At 43.8% G+C, this 24,836-nt stretch overlaps 1 protein-coding gene across 1 annotated transcript; it reads left to right on the forward strand.

Moving 5' to 3' along the window:
• The first annotated feature begins 2,407 nt into the window (after positions 1–2,407).
• On the forward strand, positions 2,408–8,596 carry LOC135533134 (selenoprotein S-like). Its single transcript, XM_064960542.1, has 6 exons — positions 2,408–2,652; positions 4,819–4,950; positions 5,258–5,364; positions 6,270–6,359; positions 6,802–6,874; positions 7,636–8,596. The coding sequence occupies exons 1-6, from the start codon at positions 2,559–2,561 to the stop codon at positions 7,716–7,718; spliced, it is 579 nt and encodes a 192-aa protein (XP_064816614.1). The 5' UTR covers positions 2,408–2,558; the 3' UTR covers positions 7,719–8,596.
• The last annotated feature ends 16,240 nt before the right edge of the window (positions 8,597–24,836 follow it).

Raw genomic sequence — 24,836 nt, forward strand, 5'->3', positions numbered from 1 at the left:
CCCCATCTAGCTTCAGAGTTTGTTCTGTTAGGTGACCTAAACTGGGATATGCTTAACACCCCGGCAGTCCTACAATCTAAGCTAGATGCCCTCAATCTCACACAAATCATCAAGGAACCCACCAGGTACAACCCTAAATCTGTAAACAAGGGCACCCTCATAGACGTCATCCTGACCAACTGGCCCTCCAAATACTCCTCCGCTGTCTTCAACCAGGATCTCAGCGATCACTGCCTCATTGCCTGTATCCGCTACGGATCCGCAGTCAAACGACCACCCCTCATCACTGTCAAACGCTCCCTAAAACACTTCTGTGAGCAGGCCTTTCTAATCAACCTGGCCCGGGTATACTGGAAGGATATTGACCTCATCCCGTCAGTTGAGGATGCCTGGTCATTCTTTAAAAGTAACTTCCTCACCATTTTAGATAAGCATGCTCCGTTCAAAATATGCAGAACTAAAAACAGATATAGCCCTTGGTTCACTCCAGACCTAACTGCCCTCGACCAGCACAAAAACATCCTGTGGCGGACTGCAATAGCATCGAATAATCCCCGCGATATGCAACTGTTCAGGGAAGTCAGGAACCAATACACGCAGTCAGTCAGGAAAGCAAGGGCCAGCTTCTTCAGGCAGAAATTTGCATCCTGTTGCTCCAACTCCAAAAAGTTCTGGGACACTGTGAAGTCCATGGAGAACAAGAGCACCTCCTCCCAGCTGCCCGCTGCACTGAGGCTAGGCAACACGGTCACCACCGATAAATCTGTGTTTGGCCTGGTATGCTTCTCAATCAGAGGCAGCTGTTTATCGTTGTCCCCGATTGAGAACCATATTTCGGTAGCCTGGTTTCACTTGAGTGGTGGGTGATTATTTTCCGTGTTCGTTACCGTTTCGTTTGTTGCACGTTGTTATTTTGTATTTTTGTAGTGTTCAGTGTGTCTTATTAAAATGGACACTTACAACGCTGCAAATTGTTCGACCTCTCTTACTCCTCATCAGAGGAAGACGACGAACGTTACAATAAGGTTGTTTATAAGATATACTATTGTGAAATAACAACCCTAATTTATTTTCATTGTCCTAATGGAAGGGTCAAATGTAAACTAAAGATGTGAAGCCACTATCAGACATAATTGCATAACTTAAATGTCCTTTTGATTTAAAATGGGATGTGAAGTTGAAGCTTCAATCTTTATATGTGAAAAAACGAAAAGTACAATTTTACAAAATCATGTGTTTTTCAATGTGAAATGTCTGAAAGTGGCTTCACATCTTAGTTTACATTTGACCCTTCCATTAGGACAATGAAAATAAAATGAAATAAGGGTTGTTATTTCATAATAGTGTATCTTACAAACAACCTTATGCCTTTGATTTCAATATGCACATTAACCTGTATAATTTGTGGAAAAACAAGTGAACATTAATAAAACTTACCCTCCTCTGTCCGGAACCGCACAACTGCTCTTTGTCCATCTGAGACTTCAACTAGACAATCACCGCCGTTGGACTTTTTACTCTGGAAATATTTGATCAACTTGTTTTGTACTTTGGGGACATCATGGTTTCCTAGCTCAACAAGCAGAGAGAACGAGTATGCTTCTGCCATTGCTGCTGGCCATCAAAGAATGAACACATCTGTAGGCTGCTGTAGAGATAGACAGCGCATTCACTGCAGGGTGAGTCGTGTTGTTTCTGGTTTCACTGTCGCTTATGATCTTGTGAAAAAAGATCTTATTTGACAATGAAACATTATATTGCTGCAACATAACAAACATTTATTTAAGTTAAGTCAGTTAAGAACAAATTCTTATTTTCAATGACAGCCCAGGAAGAGTGGGCTGATTTGTACCTTGTTAGCTCGGGGGTTTGAACTTGCAACCTTCTGGCTACTAGCCCAACACTTTAACCACTAGGCCACCCTACCGCCCGATATAAAAAGATCACAGAAATGATTCCTCCAAGACAATGACAAAACAACTACGGGCTGTGTAGTAAATCATTTATTTTCAGGAATGCACATACATGTGTGGTACTCGGTGACAAAACTGCTGCAACAGAATGTGTATTTAAGTCTGCATTGTTAAAAAATGACCCGTAAATTAGTATTTCACTGTTTGTGTACAACTGTTGCTTACAAAGCATGACAAATGGTATTTTATTAGAAAGAAACGGACTCTGCACACTGCTACAATGTAGACGGGTGAATGGGTAGGCTACTTGTGGAGTGAACTGTACTGGCCTCACAGGCCAGGTCTATGCTTCATTTTTGCCTTCCAATTTATAGAATGAAAAGCGGCATGACTTTGATAAGTGTGTATTGACATCTAGTTCCGCTTGCTAGGATACATTTATTGGACTCTGCCGACACCTCGTGTGTGACTGGTGTCTTGCTCAGAAGCACGAGAGGCTTCCACGTCATCTTTACTGGGGTGGTGTTTATAACACATAGACAGGAAATTTGTCAACTCACGAAGCATGGAAAAGTAACTAGTTGGAGCTGTGGTGACATTGAAACGCATAATTAGAGGACTATAGAGTCACCAATACGTTTAGAAATGGATGACGATGTTACCATTGAGGACGAAGGTGGACCAGAAATACAGAAGACACCCCTTGGAAACCAGGATTTAAGTTTCCTGCAACAAACTGGTAAATTGGCTAGCTAATATCAGCTGCGCATCTGTCAGTTTTCTGGCTTGTTTACCAAGCCTAGCTGGCCTGGCTAGATATCCTTCAAAGACTAAAGCTAATAATGCAGCTAGCTAACGTTTGTAGCAGTGGTTGTAGCTAGTTTAGCTAGTGTAGGCTAAGATGGCTAGCTACAGTAGCTCGCTAGCAAAATAACTAGATACAGAGACGCCTCATTCATTGACAGGGCTGCCAACTTTTGAAGAAAGCAAATATAACTCCAAGCTATGTGAATTTAATTTCCCCTGGCACACTCCTAGATGGAAGAACATGTTACTGTTTTAAAGCTCTTTCCTGCAATTCTACGTATTTTGACATGGTTTAGGCCCATGACCAGGGTAACAAATAACACCGGTCCGGTGGATTCACGAATCAGGATGCTTAGAAAATTGAATGAACACTCAACATTTTACGATTTTGGGTGGCTGAAATATAAAGTATGCTAATATTTTTTGAAACATAAAAAAAAATGTTTGACACTTCAGACAGTAATAAGATGGGGAGACAGGCAAATGTGAGACAGTGGAGAGGTTGGAAGCAGGGATTGATCCCTGTTCTCAGGTGGAAAGTACGGGAGTGTTCTCACTACACCAAAGCTTTGCACAGGACATTCTAATGTTGATGGCAGTGGGTAACCAAATCCTAGATTGTAGTCTCCTTGTCCATAGATTGCCTTCAAGGTAAGGACACAAACGTTTTCAGTATTTTGTAATTTGGGTGAATTCTCTTTAAAATAGGTCTTGAATAAATTCCTGCTTCATTTCTCCTGCTTCAATCACCCAACCTTCAAGGAAACATCTAATACATATCAATATGGGTTCTGGCCATCATCTTACTCTATGTAGACAAAATATGTGTTTGAGTTGACTCCCCCTACCATCTCTGCCTAGTATGTGCACCATACTAGAATGTGACATGTATTTGATTCCTGGAACATTTCATAACAATGCTTTTTTTTGTATGATCTATTCAAGACTGTCCATGAATGGCTGCAAAAATACATAGCCTCGTACAATTCATTTTCAAAGACCCAAGTAGTCATATCAGATTTTGAATCTGTGATTACACTGGCAACATTGGGAAGAAGTGGAATAATAAAATAATTGCTGGGGAGTGACATTTATGTTATTGCTGACATCACATTAATTACCCTGTATTTTAGCCCATTGTTAAGAATGAGAATTTTTACACTGATCAGTCTAAATAAAGTAAGTAGATAATCAAATCACCTGAAAATAAGATTACATTAATCTGCCCCCACACCCTAACCAAATATGGGTTTTATTTATTGTCCCCCCTCTAGAACCAAATTTACACATTTGGGTTCACAATCTGTTAGACACTTTTTTTTGTTTTGTTTTTGTATCGTTCCAAATCAGGTCACCCTACCAAACCTCCCTGCTAAAACATACTGTAGGTATGTCTGCTGTCACAGCCTCAATACTCAGGGTTGGCTCTAGACTTTTGAGAACCCTAAGATAGATTTGATTGGGGGGGGGGGCATCGCGTGAAAAAAATTGTGGTCCCCCATTTGATGTTGGAGAAAAAAATGTTGTGTTTTAAGTTAATTTCCAGTTCTACACGTTTTGCCGTAGAGGGGCCGTAGAGCGAATGTTGCCGCTTTAAAGCAAGTTTTCTGCAATTCTACGCTTTGGTATGGAGAGAACTTTGCAATGTTACAACACATTTCATGCAATTCTAATCATTTTGCCATGGGACAGAGAATTTTTGCAGTTTCACAGCTTATTTCCTGCAATTTCTACCCATTTTGCCGTGGAGTGGATCAACATTTTTCCCCTGCAATTATACACATTTTGTAATGAATTATGCCATGTTAATATAATATGAGTGTGCATGACTAACCAAATCAATAGGGGGCCCCTGTAGGTCAGGGCCCCTGGGCACGTTCCCTTCATGCCCGGTCCGTATTCGGCCAGGATTACTACTTGTTTCGATAGGATAGATTGGTTGGTAGTTAGCTTAAACTAAAAATTGTTAGCTGACATGGCTAAAAGAGAAAAGCTACTGATGCACATTTTTTTTTCGAAATTGCACCTGATGTATTCTACTGTTTTTACACTCAATACTAAGTTTAGACCTCAACATAATTTCCCTTCCTGTCCACAGTTGGACCATTGGTGGCAGAATATGGATGGTATCTGTTGTTCATGTGTGTGGGGGTCTACCTGGTGGTCCAGCACCTGAGCAAGAGGAGAGCCAGCCAGGGACAGAGCAGCTCTGCGTCTGGAGCAGTGCAAGGTGAGTGGCCGTAACCAATAGTTTTTTATTTAACCAAGGAAGTCACTGAGTTTGACAAGTACATTTAGTCTCTTATGCAGACACTCCGTCAGACACACACATACACACACCTAGGACATGAGCATTCTTGTTGCAGCTCCAACAATGCCACATATTCTCAAGACAATGACAAGCTTGCTGAAGCAGAAACCAACTGGCACTCACAGGCTAGAGCCAGCTCTCATTCCATCCAGGCGTCTGACACATCAGGAACGGAATCTCGGAATGTCATGGAATTAATGGTCAGTAATATCATCCAATCTGGCAGATCCCAATGCAGTAGTGAGGAGACAAGAGGCACTGGAGGCGTCCAGGAGAAGAATGCAGGAGGAGCTGGATGCCAAGGCGGCCCTCTTCAGGCTGAAACAACAACAGGTATAAAGTGACACCCTTCACATAGACGAACCGTACATAGACCATGGGACGGACGGACCGTACATAGACCATGGATGAACCGTACATAGACCATGGGTCGGACGGACCGTACATAGACCATGGACGAACCGTACATAGACCATGGACGGACGGACCGTACATAGACCATGGATGAACCGTACATAGACCATGGGACGGACGGACCGTACATAGACCATGGGACGGACGGACCGTACATAGACCATGGGACGGACGGACCGTACATAGACCATGGGACGGACGGACCGTACATAGACCATGGGACGGACGGACCGTACATAGACCATGGGACGGACGGACCGTACATAGACCATGGGACGGACGGACCGTACATAGACCATGGGACGGACGGACCGTACATAGACCATGGGACGGACGGACCGTACATAGACCATGGGACGGACGGACCGTACATAGACCATGCGTCGGACGGACCGTACATAGACCATGGCTTCTTAGCAAAGAGCAATTTCTCAAGTAAGAATTTTGCTAGGACTGTCTGAATTGGGAGGGGAAAACTATCTATTGGTAGAGAGGTTTGGAACTCTTTCTTATTGGCCTATTAACAAATTTAACGCCTGGTGATGTCATCAGACAGGCCAAAACGCCATCCCACCAAAACAGGTGGAAATTTCAGGCGGTCTTTTCAAACAGCTCTCACACATTATCATTGTTTTCACAATTTCACAGTATTATTCTAACCTCATAGTGTGAAAATAAATATGTAAAGCACAGGAAAGTCACGTTTTTGACTGCACTGGGCCTTTAACACCGATCTGAAACCCAGGCACCATAACCAAGTGTGCCCATTGTCCCTGCCAAATCTGATCTTGAAGACTTTTTGGTACTTGTCTTTTGTTTGATAGCTGGAGGAGGAGAAGAGACAACAGAAAATTGAGATGTATGACAGCATGAAAGAGGGGAGAAGTTACAGAGGAAAAGCAAAGACAGCCCAGGTAATCTGCCTTCTCTATCGTAGGCCTACATACCATATGCCATTCAGCAGACTCTTTTATCCAAAGCGACTTGCATGCATTTCACATATGTGTGGGCCTGGGAATCGAACACAACCCTGGCATTTCAAGCGCCATGCTCTACCAACTGATTCATACAGGACCACCATACATAAAATGCAAAGTAAATGCATCATTTGATAGATATTATGGCTGAGTCAGGAGTTTTTTACAGGCAGGTCACGGGGTCAGAAAAATCTCTTGGCAGTGATAAGTCGTGATTAGCACCGAGGTTTTCCTGACCATGTCCATCCTGACCATGAAACTCCTGTCTCAGACATATTACATAAGTCGTAGTGCTTACATGAAACCCATGAACAAATCTGAGGTTTCTTGTCTGTACATGAAACTAGCTCATAATAATTATTATGATGTAACATTTCAGAACACTGAAGAGGCCAGCACATCGACTACAGTGTTGAAACCAAAGACTGACAAGAAGCCCCTACGGAGCAGTGGTATGTTGACATATTTGATGATGAGAGCAGTATTGTAATTGGGAGCTTCCAGAGGTATGTTTGTAATGGCTGGGAGGGTGTGTAAGCAACACAAAAAGGGGGTTAAGTGTAATTACATGTTTATGATTGTATTTCCCTTGTGACTCAATAATAAAACGTAAGACATCATGCTCACTGTTAAAGTAATTAAACAGGTTCTGAATCCTAGATTCGTTTCTGCCTCCATGCAATGATGAGCCACTTTCATAGTCATGCAATGCACTAATCTTACTGTAAATTAAAAGCACTGCTATTCTTACTGAAACCTATTCAAATGTTATACATTTAACATTTGCACCTGCAAATGGTGCCAAATATAAAGTACATACCAGTAGTAACGAAGGAATGAAATCCACAAAAGAAAAACAATTGAACACTGCGCAACGCACCTTTGTACTGCAACTAGTTGGTCTTGCAAGTTATGTACATCTGTCTGTATTATGATGCAGGAAAACAGATAATATTGCTAATATTTTGTATTTCAAAAACATTAGCGATACAAAATGTCCATCCTTGCAACTGATGTTTTTAGGATTATGATCCGGTAAGAAGCAGTACTAAGCTTTTTTGGGGGGGGGGGAATATCCAAACAGTGTCTTTAAAAAATGGCTAAACTGTGACGTTGCTCCTTTAAGGAATAAGTAGTAGGTAGGTGACTCTGGCGTCCTCCATCGCCTCTCTGTGCCAGTAACCTACATTCTGCCCTGCTGTGTGTATTTCAGGCTTTAATCCCCTGAGCGGAGAGGGAGGTGGATCCTGTGCGTGGAGACCAGGAAGGAGAGGGCCGTCAGCTGGCGGCGGATGAGGTTAAAGGAGGTCAGAGCCACAGGCTCAGGGTAGACATCTCCCCCTTAACCCAGATCTAGGATCAGAATACCCTACTATCGTTCCTAACATGAACTATTAGGAGGATGGAAGAAATATCTGACCCTGTATCTGTGGCTAGGTGTGACTTGTGCCTACTCTGAGGTGACCTGTGAACTCTGATATTTGACCCATCCGAGTCACACACACTGACCCACTGAAAGAAGCTGCCAGTAATCTCAAAGCCCTCTTAGTTTATTGATCTAAATCAATCTGTTATTTGTAACTCTCTGTGTTTGGGTTTAGGGATTGGTTTCACAACTGTCTGGGTTTTAGATCATGTTGCCTCAGTAATATTAGCATTGTCAAAAAATACAATGTGTTGCCACATGATAACAATGGATCCTTTCTGTTTGAATGCCTTTGGACAACTTCAAACTAACCAGTGTTGAAAACGATTGTCTTGTTTCCACATTCAAATTTTGGCTTATTGAATCATCATATTTCAGGACACCTGAGAAGGACTTCTGAGTACGACAGTTTCTAATGATGCTATTCCTGTAAATGGCATCTGTGCCAGTGGGTTTGGCTGATGACTTTCAGTGTAACTGTGTGTTTTCTTGTCTTCTTTTGGGGTTGGCATCTGTGTAAACTTTCAAATGTGCGCTGCCTACCAAGGCTTCATGTTGCGAGTAGATGCTAGCCAGATGGCTTTAGTAGTGCTGTGCACCGTACTGCTTTTTATACAATTACATAAATCAGATGTAACCGTTAGTCATCGTGTTATTTATTGGAATATCAATGATCATCAAGCAATTTTAGTTACTGAGAAATAAACTGACCTGCACCTTTTTATCACAATAAAGATATTATAGATAAGTTGTCTACGTATCTGTGATGTTTGCTGGGGAGGCTGACTGTGACAACACAATAGCTAATGTAATGGTCCAGTGGCGTAATCATACACCTGCCAACTCCATGTTGCCCACTAGATGGCGGCAGTGTAATGTAAATTAAGCCACAATCATAACGGTATAGGTACATCGTTTCTAAACTGTATTGGGTAAGATCGCACTGATTTCTATGGCTGTCATATACCTTATTGTTGTCGTCTTGCTCTTAAATTGATAATAATTTCATACAATCATTATAAACCTTATGTTAATTTTCTGCACACCATTTACATTAATTGAGTTCTAGAGCATTTTGTGGTTGGCCTAGTCGGTTATGATGTCTCAGAAATTGCTTTTTCATATTAACTCGGCTGACGTTTAATTTCAAGGTTCAACAATGCTTGCGCTGTCCTTTTTTCCATGTCTGCATGCATGGTCTTTCACCGGCTCATCACCAGGGCATTCTCAGCTTGTGATCAGACTTGCACGTCAAATATTGGAAGTAAAAAAAGCTGAGACCACTGCGTAATCACACACCCCAGCCAGTCAGAGCGCTCCTACGGAGTATCCACTAGGTCAAATCACACAGTTAAGCCGCGTTGCTACTAAGCGTTTTCGACATTCTCACAATGGCGAGGTAGTGGAAAGAATGGGTTGGCTACGCGTCTCTGGGCGAAGAAGAAACCATACATTTTGTTGAAGGTCGCAGTTTTTTGTCATTTATTGATAGGGACGGAATGCTTGCAGATTAGTAGGGCCACATGAAGAGAGGAGTGTACGTTCAGGTGGTGGGTTTATGGAGACTGCTACGTATGCAGCAGCCAGCTTACATCGGGACCAAAAGCGGGTTGGAGAAGAAAGAGGCTTTCCTACCATGAGAGCGAGTTAACCCCGCGAGTTAACCCCGAGGGTGAAACAATTTAACAAATATTGCTTTACAAAGACGCTGTGTTGGCAACAGCGAGAATAGGCTACGAGGCAAATCGGAGTTGGGTCAAGTTTTGGGGAATGGCAGGTCGAAGCCGAAGAGCATGGTTTAGTGTTCTGTTGGGGCTGGTTGTCGGGTTCACCCTGGCTTCCAGACTCATATTACCGAAGGCTACGGAGTTGAAGAAATCCGGTCAGAAACGCAAGGCGAACCCAGCCGGTTGCGGGTTGAACGGGGGTCTGAGGAGAGAATTCGGTGGGATATTATGGCCCCCGCAAGATAACGGATTTTCGGCCACCGAGAAGCCAGTTCCGAGGTCCAACAATTTCCTTTACGTCGGCGTCATGACTGCCCAGAAGTACCTGAATAACCGCGCCATCGCGGCACATAGGTAAGTTATGTGTAGAAATAGAAGGAATGTTGCTTTTTCTCTTTAACAAGATACAATTTTCAGCTATTAGTTTACTGTCCCAGTGTTTCTGTACGCATCAGTTCTGCTCATTCCTCTCCCCATTCTGAAATTGTCAGCCTACATTTTACATAGGCAATTAAAGATAAATATTGTTGCTAGTTTTCTGACAAATAGGGATACCGAATTTCAACAATGTTGCCTACACTCTTAAGTCTTATGCAAAATTGTTATTCATCTAATCGATACAAATGTTGCTAGTCGCCATTTAACAGTGTATCAATGCCATGTGTTGCTGTGGCCTGTATTATGATATACCTTTTTCTTGTGAGCTATTAAACACCTCAACGTTAGGCAGATCATGTCCTATAAGTTGGCAAGACAAAACCTTGTTGGATATACTATTATAGATGATACACAGTCACTATAACTTGTCCTAAGTGACATTTAGAAGTCTTTGTTACAGGGTCTATGTTATAACATGCTCTCAACATTCACATTCACACCCACATTTACCCTACAAAAATCATACTTCAATAGGCAAACTCTTCTGTTCAGTTTTTCAGGCCTTTGCCAACTCTGAACACATTCACTTCACAATTGAGCTGTATCATTCTGTGGTGATGGTTTTGCCATCAGATGAGCTGCGTGGGCTCTTTGGTAGGATAGTTTTTAATTAGATTGAGTAGGCAATGGCTCCATCCAAGATATCTCCAATTGTGAGGGGTTTCTGTAGGTGTTTCGTTGTAGACTAGCACTGATGTTATTAGTATAGCTCTAAATGTAGAGATGTCTGTTTGGAAAGAGGGAATGTTAGTCATTAGCCTTGAAATGTCTTTCATCTAGGCCTGACTGAAATGCAGTGAATGTGAAGCTGAAGGTTTTATGAAATTATGGGTTGGACCGAGAAGACAGCCTGCAGACTCAACAGTGCTATCTTTTCATGTGTCCAGTCATGTGGAAGATTCAATATAATTCAGATAAATGTGTTTGCACATCTGCAAAGACATACAAGTATAACTGTATTCAATCAGATTAATTAGTAGAGTAGTTTATTTAGTCTCCCTCGAATGTCCTTTCAATGGACCGATCATGATGAACGTCAAGAGACCTGAGAAGGAGATATCTATCACAGTATTTTACATCCACTCCCATGTCTTTATTTGGGACCCAAAGTAAAGTCCCATTTAGTTTATTTTCAGTGCAGTGTCTCAGTTGTTAGTTAATTACTAGATTCCCCATTCAAATACAGTTCTTTATCCCAATGAAACATTACTGGTGCTCAGTTGGGTAGGGCTCAAGTCAGTGGGCTCAAGTCAGTGGGCTCAAGTCAGTGGGCTCAAGTCAGTGGGCTCAAGTCAGTGGGCTCAGTGGGCTCAAGTCAGTGGGCCTCTTGTAAATACAGGTTATAAAACGTTATGCTGTGTTATTACATGACGTTCCTCCATCTATTTGACATTTTAGTCATTTATTAGACTCTTACAGTAGTGAATATTAGAGGTCAACCGATTATGATATTTCAACGCCGATACCGATTATTGGAGGACCAAAAAAAGCCGATACCGACTAATCGGCCGATTTAAATAAAATATATATACTTAATATTTATACTTAATATAATACATAAATAAAATCAATTTAGCCTCAAGTAAATAATAAAACATGTTCAATTTGGTTTAAATAATGCAAAAACAAAGTGATGGAGAAGAAAGTAAAAGTGCGATATGTGCCATGTAAGAAAGCTAACGTTTCAGTTCCTTGCTCAGAACATGAGAACATATGAAAGCTGATGGTTGCTTTTAACATGAGTCTTCAATATTCCCAGGTAAGAAGTTTTAGGTTGTAGTTATTAATAGGACTATTTCCCTCTATACCATTTGTATTTAATTAACCTTTGACTATTGGATGTAGGCACTTTAGGCACTATAGGCACTTATAGGCACTTTAGTATTGCCAGGCTAACAGTATAGCTTCTGTCCCTCTCCTCACTCCTCCCTGGGCTCGAACCAGCAACACAATGACAACAGCCACCACATCGAAGCAGCGTTACCCATGCAGAGCAAGGGAAACAACCACCCCAAGGCTCAGAGTGAGTGAAGTTTGAAACGCTATTAGCACGCGCTAACTAGCCAGCCATTTCACTTCGGTCACACCAGCCTCATCTCTTGGCAAAACGCACGAAAGTGCTGTTTGAATGAATGTTTACGCGCCTGCTTCTGCCTACCACCGTTCAGTCAGATACTTGTATGCTCAGCCAGATTATATGCAACACAGGACACGTTAGATAATATCTAGTAATATCATCAACCATGTGTAGTTAACTAGTGATTATGATTGATTGTTTTTTATAAGATAAGTTTAATGCTAGCTAGCAACTTACCTTGGCTTACTGCATTTGCGTAAAAGGCAGTCTCCTTGTGGTGTGCAACGAGAGAGAGGCAGGTCGTTATTGCGTTGGACAAGTTAACTGTAAGGTTGCAAGATAGAATCCCCCGAGCGGACAAGACACAATCTGTCTTTCTGCCCCTGAACAAGGCATTTAACCCACCGTTCCAAGGCCGTCATTGAAAATAAGAATATGTTCTTAACTGACTTGCCTAGTTAAATAAATATTAAATAAAGGTGTAAAAAATAATAATAATACATTTTTTTAAAAATCGGCAAATCGGCGCCCAAAGATACCGATTTCCGATTGTTATGAAAACTTGAAATCGGCCCTAATTAATCGGTCGACCTCTAGTGAATATATATATATATATATACGTTTTCCCTGGTGGGAATTGAACCCACAACCCTGGCGTTGCAAGCATCATGCTCTACCAACTGAACCACATGGGACCATCTATCTATGTCCTTCGTGGGCCCAGACTTGTGTGTGTTAGTACTCTTACCCACTCTCCATCCTATAGAGTACCTGACCTCTTCCTGTGTCTCTCTCTGTAGAACGTGGGCTCAGACCATCCCGGGCCATGTGGAGTTCTTCTCCAGCGAGGGTTCGGACACCACCATCCCCATCCCCATCGTGGCGCTGCACAACGTGGACGACTCCTACCCACCGCAGAAGAAGTCCTTCATGATGCTCAAGTACATGCACGATCACTACCTGGACCAATATGAGTGGTTCATGCGGGCCGATGATGATGTGTACATCAAGAGTGAGCGCCTGGAGGGCTTCCTGCGCTCGCTCAACAGCAGCGAGGCCCTCTTCCTGGGCCAGACGGGCATGGGCGCCCGCGACGAGCTGGGCAAGCTGGCGCTGGAGCCCGGTGAGAACTTCTGCATGGGTGGCCCCGGCGTGATCATGAGCCGCGAGGTGCTGCGCCGGATGGTTCCTCACATCGGCCAGTGCCTGCAGGAGATGTACACCACGCATGAAGACGTTGAGGTGGGCCGCTGCGTGCGTAGGTTTGCCGGAGTGCAGTGTGTCTGGTCCTACGAGGTAAGAGCAAAGATGGCGTCTGGTCGTATTGTTTACTGCAGTTAGTCCATCTATCACGGCGTTTGAAGGTTTATTTTTAATTGGTGTTATACAAGAGAAGGCTAGGTAGAAAACCATCTGAGAATGAGGATGTAGTCGGTGGAAATTACCTTCAATGTAGTCCGTCTGAAGTGTACTAAAATGTGAGGGGAATCGCCAACAAGACGCCTATCTTGGTTTGAAGTCCTCTGTGAAGTGAAAGACACCATGCAGTGGATCTCCCACACACCACAGTAGTGTCAAGGGCATACGTTGATAGTCAGTCGATCTGGCACCTTCAGTAGGCTGTCCTTAGACTATCTCAGATTCACTATTCACATCTTATTCATGTGACCATATGATTGCTTGACTGATTAAAGAAGGGGACAATTCCATTAAATGATGCTGAGACCAGGGCCCTGAAGTGCCATTTTGGTTGCATATACTCCCACTGTAAATATTTTTCTGTGTGACCTGACATGTTATTTTGGGAGCACCAGTGCGTCTAGGAGAAACATGAGTCCGATATTAATTGCTGTAATGATTAGGGTTTGCTGTACCGTCGTTCCCCAGTGACCCACTGTAGAGTAAAACCGAGCACATATTTGTTACTGTCATGGCTGCACCTTTACAACAGAGAAGATGGACTGTTTCTAACACAAACAGGTAAAACGATGTGACCCATACTACTGGCGCAATATTTGTTTCTTCCTGTCGTGGGATTGGTGGGCTGCATTTTGCATTGGTAAACCAGGAATGTTTACACCTTGTTCCGTCATGTTACCTCTTTATCTAGCGAGCTAACAGCCTGGTTACTTCACCATTCTATCCACTACACATTAGAGGCACAGAAAGAACGGAAAGGGCTGGCCTCTTCAGCAGAGGAAGGATCACACCAATGAGTGAATGACTGATCTCTTGCAGTCGTCACCCACAAACTCCACGTTCTTAGAGACCCTGTACAATTCTAATGTTTTGCATCTCAATAGGTACACAATGTAGAAACCTCATTTTTCAATGGCAGGTTTTTGTTTCAACATTTTAGCTTTTTATAAATGTCTTCAAATGTCTTTAAATATTCATTTACATAGCACAACGTGTGCTTCATATATACTGTATCTCAATCAATTTAAACTTTATTTTCTGGACAAAACAATATATTTTTCCCGCATATACTGCAATCAAACTTCCTTGTTTCAGACTTTTGCTTTCTAACGTGTGTTGTTCTAAAATCAACCCCATTTAAGGTTCTGCAGGCGTAATTGAACAAGGTTCTGCAGGCGTAATTGAACAAGGTTCTGCAGGCGTAATTGAACAAGGTTCTGCAGGCGTAATTGAACAAGGTTCTGCAGGCGTAATTGAACAAGGTTCTGCAGGCGTAATTTAGGCTATCAGAGATTATGGGTTGCAGCTTGGCAAAAGGTGTCCGTTTTCTGACTGCCAGCCTTTGTTAGTGTGTTCATCTCACAGTAACTGTGGAGCTTTCGTGCTGCTGTCCTCCTCACAAGCATTAGACAGAGACTAGAGAGGGAACTGTCAGACTCTTAATTCAACTGTCGATCAATTCATGTCTTTATTCATTAGGCCACTCGATCTGACGTGTGCGTTCGCTTACGCCCCGGCGCCCAGCTGGTCCTTTCATATCAAGGTTATTATGACCCAGAGTCACTTCGGTGTGTGTGTGTGTTTATTGACCAGTTTGTAAATCATAACAAGACATGTTCTGTTTGCAGTTGTCCACTGGGTTCCTTTGCAAACTACCAGAAACAGTATTTTGTGTATTTTGGCAGCAGGCACAAGGCCCGGCACCCACCCACCATACGGTTGACTTGGCATTCTTCACTTCAGTTAGTCATTTAGCCATAAATCAAGTCACGGGTTCCATCGTCACTGTTGAGACATGCAGCTAAATGCACATTTCCCCCATCCAAATCAATCTGCATATAATATCAGGCCTGTGAACAAATTGGTAAAACACAGCATCTGTTCAGTTTTTAAAGCTGCTAATTCATCTGGTTTGGCAGGTGGAATGAGACAGACATGTCTGCTGTCTCATATACAGAGTTCAGTCCCAGGTACCTTTACGACTGGCCTGGGGCCACTTTTAAACAGCCATTTGATGTGAGTTTTAATTACAGCTTATTGTTTATCTAGTTACAGAGAGCGGAGCCAAGCAACTGCACCATTAATATCAGTGAGAGTGTGTGTGTCTCTGTCTCTCTGTCCTCTTCCTCCTAAGTGTGTGTGTATGTGTGTGTCTGGCTGTCCGTCCCTTCCTCATCACATCACCATGGTGAATCTAAATGACTGTTTAACATTACATTGTCTGAAATCTCAGACAATTTCCACATTTTGATGATTCAGTACGTTGGTAGGAAAACTCGCTGACATCACAGTGGAGGTCTTTACTACTAAAATACAACTTAAAACTCGCTGACATCACAGTGGAGGTCTTTACTACTAAAATACAACTTAAAAGTCGCTGACATCACAGTGGAGGTCTTTACTACTAAAATACAACTTAAAACTCGCTGACATCACAGTGGTGGTCTTTACTACTAAAATACAACTTAAAACTCGCTGACATCACAGTGGAGGTCTTTACTACTAAAATACAACTTAAAACTCGCTGACATCACAGTGGAGGTCTTTACTACTAAAATACAACTTAAAACTCGCTGACATCACAGTGGTGGTCTTTACTACTAAAATACAACTTAAAAGTCACTGACATCACAGTGGAGGTCTTTACTACTAAAATACAACTTAAAACTCGCTGACATCACAGTGGTGGTCTTTACTACTAAAATACAACTTAAAACTCGCTGACATCACAGTGGAGGTCTTTACTACTAAAATACAACTTAAAACTCGCTGACATCACAGTGGAGGTCTTTACTACTAAAATACAACTTAAAACTCGCTGACATCACAGTGGTGGTCTTTACTACTAAAATACAACTTAAAAGTCGCTGACATCACAGTGGAGGTCTTTACTACTAAAATACAACTTAAAAGTCGCTGACATCACAGTGGAGGTCTTTACTACTAAAATACAACTTAAAAGTCGCTGACATCACAGTGGAGGTCTTTACTACTAAAATACAACTTAAAAGTCGCTGACATCACAGTGGAGGTCTTTACTACTAAAATACAACTTAAAACTCGCTGACATCACAGTGGAGGTCTTTACTACTAAAATACAACTTAAAACTCGCTTCTGAAGATGTATTCCTTCAATAAGAGGCAGTTGTTTGGTCAGCCAAGCCATCGACAGTGTGTTTTGTGGGAGCGTTTGAATGAATGTCTGTACATTAGTCTATTTAATGTGGTGAAGGAAGAGAAAGAGGTGTGACCCAAACCAAGGCTTATTATTCATCTAGGAGTCCAGTCTTAGATGTGAGACACACAGCCTCTCTTTGTGGTCCTGCTAATAAAACAAATCCCACTAACTAGTGGAGGGGTGGATGGATGGAGGGGATGGATGGAGTCCAGTCTTAGATGTTAGACACACAGCCTCTCTTTGTGGTCCTGCTAATAAAACAAATCCCACTAACTAGTGGAGGGGTGGATGGATGGAGGGGATGGATGGAGTCCAGTCTTAGATGTTAGACACACAGCCTCTCTTTGTGGTCCTGCTAATAAAACAAATCCCACTAACTAGTGGAGGGGTGGATGGAGGGGTGGGATGGATGGAGGGGATGGATGGAGTCCAGTCTTAGATGTTAGACACACAGCCTCTCTTTGTGGTCCTGCTAATAAAACAAATCCCACTAACTAGTGGAGGGGTGGATGGATGGAGGGGTGGGATGGATGGAGGGGATGGATGGAGTCCAGTCTTAGATGTGAGACACACAGCCTCTCTTTGTGGTCCTGCTAATAAAACAAATCCCACTAACTAGTGGAGGGGTGGATGGATGGAGGGGTGGGATGGATGGAGGGGATGGATGGAGTCCAGTCTTAGATGTGAGACACACAGCCTCTCTTTGTGGTCCTGCTAATAAAACAAATCCCACTAACTAGTGGAGGGGTGGATGGATGGAGGGGGTGGGATGGATGGAGGGGATGGATGGAGTCCAGTCTTAGATGTGAGACACACAGCCTCTCTTTGTGGTCCTGCTAATAAAACAAATCCCACTAACTAGTGGAGGGGTGGATGGATGGAGGGGATGGATGGAGTCCAATCTTAGATGTGAGACACACAGCCTCTCTTTGTGGTCCTGCTAATAAAACAAATCCCACTAACTAGTGGAGGGGTGGATGGAGGGGATGGATGGAGTCCAGTCTTAGATGTGAGACACACAGCCTCTCTTTGTGGTACTGCTAATAAAACAAATCCCACTAACTAGTGGAGGGGTGGATGGAGGGGTGGGATGGATGGAGGGGATGGATGGAGTCCAGTCTTAGATGTGAGACACACAGCCTCTCTTTGTGGTACTGCTAATAAAACAAATCCCACTAACTAGTGGAGGGGTGGATGGAGGGGTGGGATGGATGGAGGGGATGGATGGAGTCCAGTCTTAGATGTGAGACACACAGCCTCTCTTTGTGGTCCTGCTAATAAAACAAATCCCACTAACTAGTGGAGGGGTGGATGGAGGGGTGGAGGGTGGGATGGATGGAGGGGATGGATGGAGTCCAGTCTTAGATGTGAGACACACAGCCTCTCTTTGTGGTCCTGCTAATAAAACAAATCCCACTAACTAGTGGAGGGGTGGATGGAGGGGTGGAGGGGTGGGATGGATGGATGGAGTCCAGTCTTAGATGTGAGACACACAGCCTCTCTTTGTGGTCCTGCTAATAAAACAAATCCCTCTAACTAGTGGAGGGATGGATGGAGGGGATGGATGGAGTCCAGTCTTAGATGTGAGAGACACAGCCTCTCTTTGTGGTCCTGCTAATAAAACAAATCCCACTAACTAGTGGAGGGGTGGATGGAGGGGTGGAGGGGTGGATGGATGGAGTCCAGTCTTAGATGTGAGACACACAGCCTCTCTTTGTGGTACTGCTAATAAAACAAATCCCACTAACTAGTGGAGGGGTGGATGGAGGGGTGGGATGGATGGATGGAGGGGTGGAGGGGATGGATGGAGTCCAGTCTTAGATGTGAGACACACAGCCTCTCTTTGTGGTACTGCTAATAAAACAAATCCCACTAACTAGTGGAGGGGTGGATGGATGGAGGGGTGGGATGGATGGAGGGGATGGATGGAGAGGATGGATGGAGTCCAGTCTTAGATGTGAGACACACAGCCTCTCTTTGTGGTACTGCTAATAAAACAAATCCCACTAACTAGTGGAGGGGTGGATGGAGGGGTGGGATGGATGGATGGAGGGGTGGAGGGGATGGATGGAGTCCAGTCTTAGATGTGAGACACACAGCCTCTCTTTGTGGTACTGCTAATAAAACAAATCCCACTAACTAGTGGAGGGGTGGATGGAGGGGTGGAGGGGTGGGATGGATGGAGGGGATGGATGGAGTCCAGTCTTAGATGTGAGACACAAAGCCTCTCTTTGTGGTCCTGCTAATAAAACAAATCCCACTAACTAGTGGAGGGGTGGATGGATGGAGGGGATGGATGGAGGGGATGGATGGAGTCCAGTCTTAGATGTGAGACACACAGCCTCTCTTTGTGGTACTGCTAATAAAACAAATCCCTCTAACTAGTGGAGGGGTGGATGGAGGGGATGGATGGAGTCCAGTCTTAGATGTGAGACACACAGCCTCTCTTTGTGGTCCTGCTAATAAAACAAATCCCTCTAACTAGTGGAGGGATGGATGGAGGGGATGGATGGAGTCCAGTCTTAGATGTGAGACACACAGCCTCTCTTTGTGGTCCTGCTAATAAAACAAATCCCACTAACTAGTGGAGGGGTGGATGGAGGGGTGGGATGGATGGATGGATGGATGGAGGGATGGAGGGGTGGGATGGATGGAGAGGATGGATGGAGTCCAGTCTTAGATGTGAGACACACAGCCTCTCTTTGTGGTACTGCTAATAAAACAAATCCCTCTAACTAGTGGAGGGGTGGATGGAGAGGTGGGATGGAGGGATGGATGGAGGGGTGGGATAGATGGAGGGGTGGGATGGATGGAGGGGATGGATGGAGTCCAGTCTTAGATGTGAGACACAGAGCCTCTCTTTGTGGTACTGCTAATAAAACAAATCCCACTAACTAGTGGAGGGATGGATGGATGGAGGGATGGAGGGGGTGGGATGGAGGGGATGGATGGAGGGGTGGGATGGAGGGATGGAGGGGATGGATGGATGGAGGGGTGGATGGAGGGGTGGGATGGAGGGGATGGATGGATGCAAATAATCACATGGGCTCGCAGTGAAATATGGTCCTGAGTCACGTGATTGTGTCTGTATAGGCCCAGGTCTCACTCCCTGACCACAGAACCATATCTGGTTTCCTCAATAATGCCTGCCTGTGGAGATAGTTGCTATGGTAGCTGTGCATCCATGTCTCCCTTCACTACGAGTGAGTCAGTGTTGAGAGTCATTATCCAAATGGTGTTTTAGAAGAGCCCTCCAGTGATTCAGAAAGAGCAGCAGAACCGCCATCACTGGGCTTTGAGTCTATTGATCCTCTATCACAGCCACAGAACCCAGGGGTTTCTGTCAGACGAGCTGTTATCATACACTACAAGTATGTGGACGCCTGCTCCTCGAACATCTCATTCCAGAATCATGGGCATTAATATGGAGTTGGTCCCCCTTTGCTGCTATAACAGCCTCCACTCTTCTGGGAAGGCTTTCCACTAGATGTTGGAACATTGCTGTGGGGATTTGCTTCCATTCAGCCACGAGCATTAGTGAGGTCAGGCGGTGATGTTGGGCGATTTGGCCTGGCTCGCAGTCAGCATTTCAATTCATCCCAAAGGTGTTTGATGGGGTTGAGGTCAGGGCTCTGTGCAGGCCAGTCAAGTTCTTCCACACCGATCTCGACAAACCATTTCTGTATGAACCTTGCTTTGTGCACAGGGGCATTGTCATGCTGAAACAGGAAAGGGCCTTCCCCAAACTGTTGCCACAAAGTTGGAAGAACAGAATTGTCTAGAATGTCATTGCTGTAGCATTAAGAGTTCCCTTCATTGGGCTACACTAGTAGTTGTTGGTGACCATATTACTGCCACAACCTGCAGTCACCAGTCATGAAGGAAGTCAAATTCCACGTGACCATTTAGTCACAGTAGTTCAGCTTCTCCAAGCTCAGATGCTGCTGCTGGTCATTAGTAACCTACCAAACGTACTAACTGCCTGGTTCTCAGCACTCTATTGTCCCTCTAATCCACATATGTCAGAGTCAAGGCCCGCGGGCCACATCCGGCCCGCGAGAAGGTTTTTTACGGCCCCTGGGATGATCTTGATTTATTATTAGAACCGGCCCGCAGACCGCAGCAAGCCGGCAGCCCGCAGATCTTTTACACGCACCAATACTACATTTCCCACAATGCAACGGTGACGCACCGAGCAGTAGGCTGCTTCATTTCAATATTTATTGGCACAGCAGTCGTCAGCATCACAGTAAAATTAACTTTCAGATACCCATCAAAAATGGCAAAACGGAAGGTGGACACTGAGAACCGGGGTTTCAAACAAGGTGGGAGTCGGAGTATATGTTCACGGAGGTAGCTGGAAAACCTGTGTGTCTTCTGTGTGGAGAAAGTGTGGCGGTACTGAAAGAGTATAATCTGAGACGACATTATGAAACGAAACACGCGGACAAAAACAAGAATATGGACATGGAACAAAGGCTACAAAAGGCAGAGGAATTAAAACGAGGCCTCAAATCTCGACAGGCTCTGTTCAAAAAAGCCAAATCACAAGGCCAGGCTGCTGTCAAGGCCAGTTTTATTTTGGCAGAAGAGATCGCTAAATCAGCCCGGCCATTTACGGAGGGGATTTCATCAAAAACTGCATGATTAAAGTTTGTGACGAAGTTTGCCCAGAAAAAAGGCAACTCTTTTTAAATGTGAGTCTGAGCAGAAACACCATTGCCGAGAGAGTAGACCAGTTGTCCATCAATCTAAAAGAGCAGCTTGTGAAAAAGGGAAAAGATTTCATTGCATATTCCTTGGCTGTGGATGAGAGCACCGACATTTCTGACATTGCCCAGTTGTCAATTTTCATCCGCGGAGTGGACTCCAGCCTAAGCGTGACAGAGGAGTTTTTGGCTTTACGTCCTATGCATGGCACAACTACGGGGCATGATTTGTATGAAGAGGTGTCAAGATGTGTAAATGAGATGGAGCTGCCTTGGGAAAAACTCGTGGGTTTGACAACCGACGGAGCACCTGCGATGTGTGGACACAGGAGCGGACTGGTGGCGAAGATACGGGAAAAGATGCAAGAGGAAAACGCGACAGGTGAGCTGACAGCTTATCATTGTATCATACACCAGGAAGCGTTGTGCGGTAAAGCCTTGAAAATGGAGCATGTAATGAGCATCATCACGCGCACAGTTAACTTTATCAGAGCCAAAGGTTTGAATCACCGCCAGTTCAAGGCATTTCTGACGGAGTTAGAAACGGAGCATGGTGATTTGCCTTATCACACAGAGGTGCGATGGCTAAGCCAGTGAAAGGTGCTTCAAAGATGTTTCGAGCTTCGTGAGGAGATTTGTCTGTTCTTGGACAGCAAAGGGAAAGACACAACACAACTCCGAGACGAAATGTTTCTGTGTGAAATGGCTTTTCTGTGTGACATTACGAGTCATCTGAATGCAATGAACTTGCAGCTGCAGGGTCGGGATCATGTCATCTCTGATATGTACAGTACAGTGAAGGCATTTAAAACCAAACTGACTCTGTGGGAGACGCAGATGCGGAAAGAAAATTTGAGCCACTTTCCCAGCTGCCAGACCATGAAAGAGAAGCTCTCTACCAGTGCGTTCCCGAGCGCACAGTTGGCTGATAAAATAGGTATGCTTGCCGCTGACTTTCGACGCCGATTTGCTGACTTTGAAGCACAAAAAGCAGGTTGGAACTGCTCGGTAACCCATTTGCTGTTGACGTGGAAAGCTCACCACCAAACCTCCAAATGGAGTTGATTGACCTCCAATGCAATGATGCACTGAGGGCAAAATATGCGGCAGTGGGTGCTGCGGAGTTCGCCCGTTTCCTCCCCGACACAATGCCCCAGCTGCGCATCCAGGCTGCTCAAACGTTGTCTATGTTTGGCAGCACATACCTGTGTGAACAACTTTTTTCTTTGATGAACCTGAACAAAACATCACACAGAAGTCGACTTACTGCTGAACACCTCCACTCAATTCTGAGGATTTCCTCAGCTCAGAGCCTTACCCCGAACATTGATGAACTTGTGGTAAATTTGAAGTAAATTTAGCCCACTTTTGCTAAAATAGAAAATATAGGCTACTGATGGTGCCTTGAATACCGGTTTCTTTCATTTAATGTTCATGTTATGGGGATTTTTATATAAAGGAAATTTGTCTTTTGTGTCTGTTGAAAATTAAAGATTACTGACAGAGCCATAAGAAAATATTGCTTTATTTATCTGATCATATTGGAATATATTTGTTAGGTTTTCAGTAGGTTCAATTAGGTTCACTAGACTATATGCGTCATTTAAAATTTTTTCAATGAACATTCGAACAGTCCGGCCCTCGGCTTGTAGCTAAATTTTTTATTTGGCCCTCCGTCCATTTGACTTTGACACCCCTGCTCTAATCACTCAGACATCAATGTAAATGTAATGGAAGATCTAATTATACTCTTCATTAGAGCCCATGAGCTCATGTTCACAACATTTCTATAGGCTATGCAACTGTGTGAGAAAACATTAAACAGAGGAGGATCCCATCAGCTTTCTGAAGGCCAGGCCTACTATATTCTCAACGTTCCTGATATGAAGCACATTGCTTCTCTTCACAACAGGAGTACAGCCTCTACCTGGCTGGCATGGAAAAACAAAGCAGAGCTCATGACCTTTTTCAAATCATCATTAGAGTCGCTTCATGCAGCCTTACAATGTATTAAACATCTAAACATATCGCCCAACGTTTGTAGAACAACTAAAGTTCCATGAATACCTCTAAATGACGCTTATAGATGCCTATTTCTTTGTTAACCGCTCAACACAGAATGGCTGCATGTGCTCAACTCGGCTGAAGAAAACACTTTATTCATCTTTGTTCAATTCTATTCTTCATACTATAAAATAGTGCCATGGAATTCTAAGCAAACCTTGTCTGCTAAATGAACTAGTGTAGCCCACAGCCATTTGGGATGGCCAGATCAGGGCCTAACATCAGCACAACTCAGAGTATGTTATTCTGTTCTTCTAAAATAGACTCCACTCCAGCTGACGCTTGGCATTGCACATGGTGATCTTAGGCTTGTGTGGGGCTGCTCAGCCTTGGAAACCCATTTCATGAATCTCCTGTTGCAACTCGGCAGTCCCGTTTTGTGAGCTTGTGTGGCCTACCACTTTGGTTGAGCCGTTGTTGATAATAAACATTTCCACTTCACAATAGCAGAAAAAATAACTTGTTGGGAAGGTGCCATCCGATGACAGTGACACGTTGAAAGCTCTTCTGTTTGGGCTATTCTACTGCCAATGTTTGTCTATAGAGATTGCATGGCTGTGTGCTCGATTTTATACACCTGGTTGCCGTAAGTGGATCTTCCATCGAAACAATAACCTCAAGCACACATCAAAATCCCCAAAGAAATGGTTAATTGGCCACAAAATCTACATTTTGCAATTGCCCATCTCAGTCTCCGGACTTGAACCACATTTAAAAACCAGTGGTTTGAATTGAAGAGGTCAGTCCATAAGCACAGATGAAGGAAATCCAGGATCTGGAAGGATTCTGTATGGAGGAATGGTCTAAGACCCCTCCCAATGTGTTGTCCAACTCAAACATTTTAGAAGTAGACTCCGTGCCGTAGTACTCGCAAGGTGAGGTATTGAAAACTCAGGTGTAAATAATTGACCCCTACCCTTTTTTATTTTTTTTTATTACTTGTTAAAGAATTGTATTAGTATTACATGTCATTTCCCGCCAAAATTTCTGCATACAGTAATTTTTGCACATCTTATAATAATCATTTTGGACCACACTATTTGGTTTGTGGCACATGCAAGGAGTTAACCCTGGTGTTACAAGCGTTATGCTCCAATCAAATGCGCCATTGAAATGATGTTAGGAAGGTCAAAGGGTGTCCTGCCAAGGGGAGAGAGGGAGATTCTAACTTGAAGATCCACACCTTCCAAGTCTTCCATTGATGATATGATTTACACAATCTCACATTAGGGTTCATCCCAGGGAGGCAGCAAGTGGGAGGGAAGGAAGGGCTCTTGGATTTCACAACATGTTTGTTGGTTCTTTAGTCTGTTTTTCTTTCGGAGGAGAACCAGTATTTCAGAGTATTCCAAGGTAAGGCAGGACTTCTCCTCCTG

The sequence above is a fragment of the Oncorhynchus masou genome, unplaced genomic scaffold (genome assembly GCF_036934945.1).
Source record: "Oncorhynchus masou masou isolate Uvic2021 unplaced genomic scaffold, UVic_Omas_1.1 unplaced_scaffold_2239, whole genome shotgun sequence".
NCBI lineage: Eukaryota > Metazoa > Chordata > Actinopteri > Salmoniformes > Salmonidae > Oncorhynchus > Oncorhynchus masou.

Bases quoted from the DNA above. Each gene is read 5' to 3' on its own strand.
- LOC135533134 (XM_064960542.1), top strand. From the start codon at position 2,559: ATGGATGACGATGTTACCATTGAGGACGAAGGTGGACCAGAAATACAG. The intron at 5,365-6,269 runs GTATAAAGTGAC...TTTGTTTGATAG, and splicing joins TCAGGCTGAAACAACAACAG to CTGGAGGAGGAGAAGAGACA. The intron at 6,875-7,635 runs GTATGTTGACAT...TGTGTATTTCAG, and splicing joins GAAGCCCCTACGGAGCAGTG to GCTTTAATCCCCTGAGCGGA.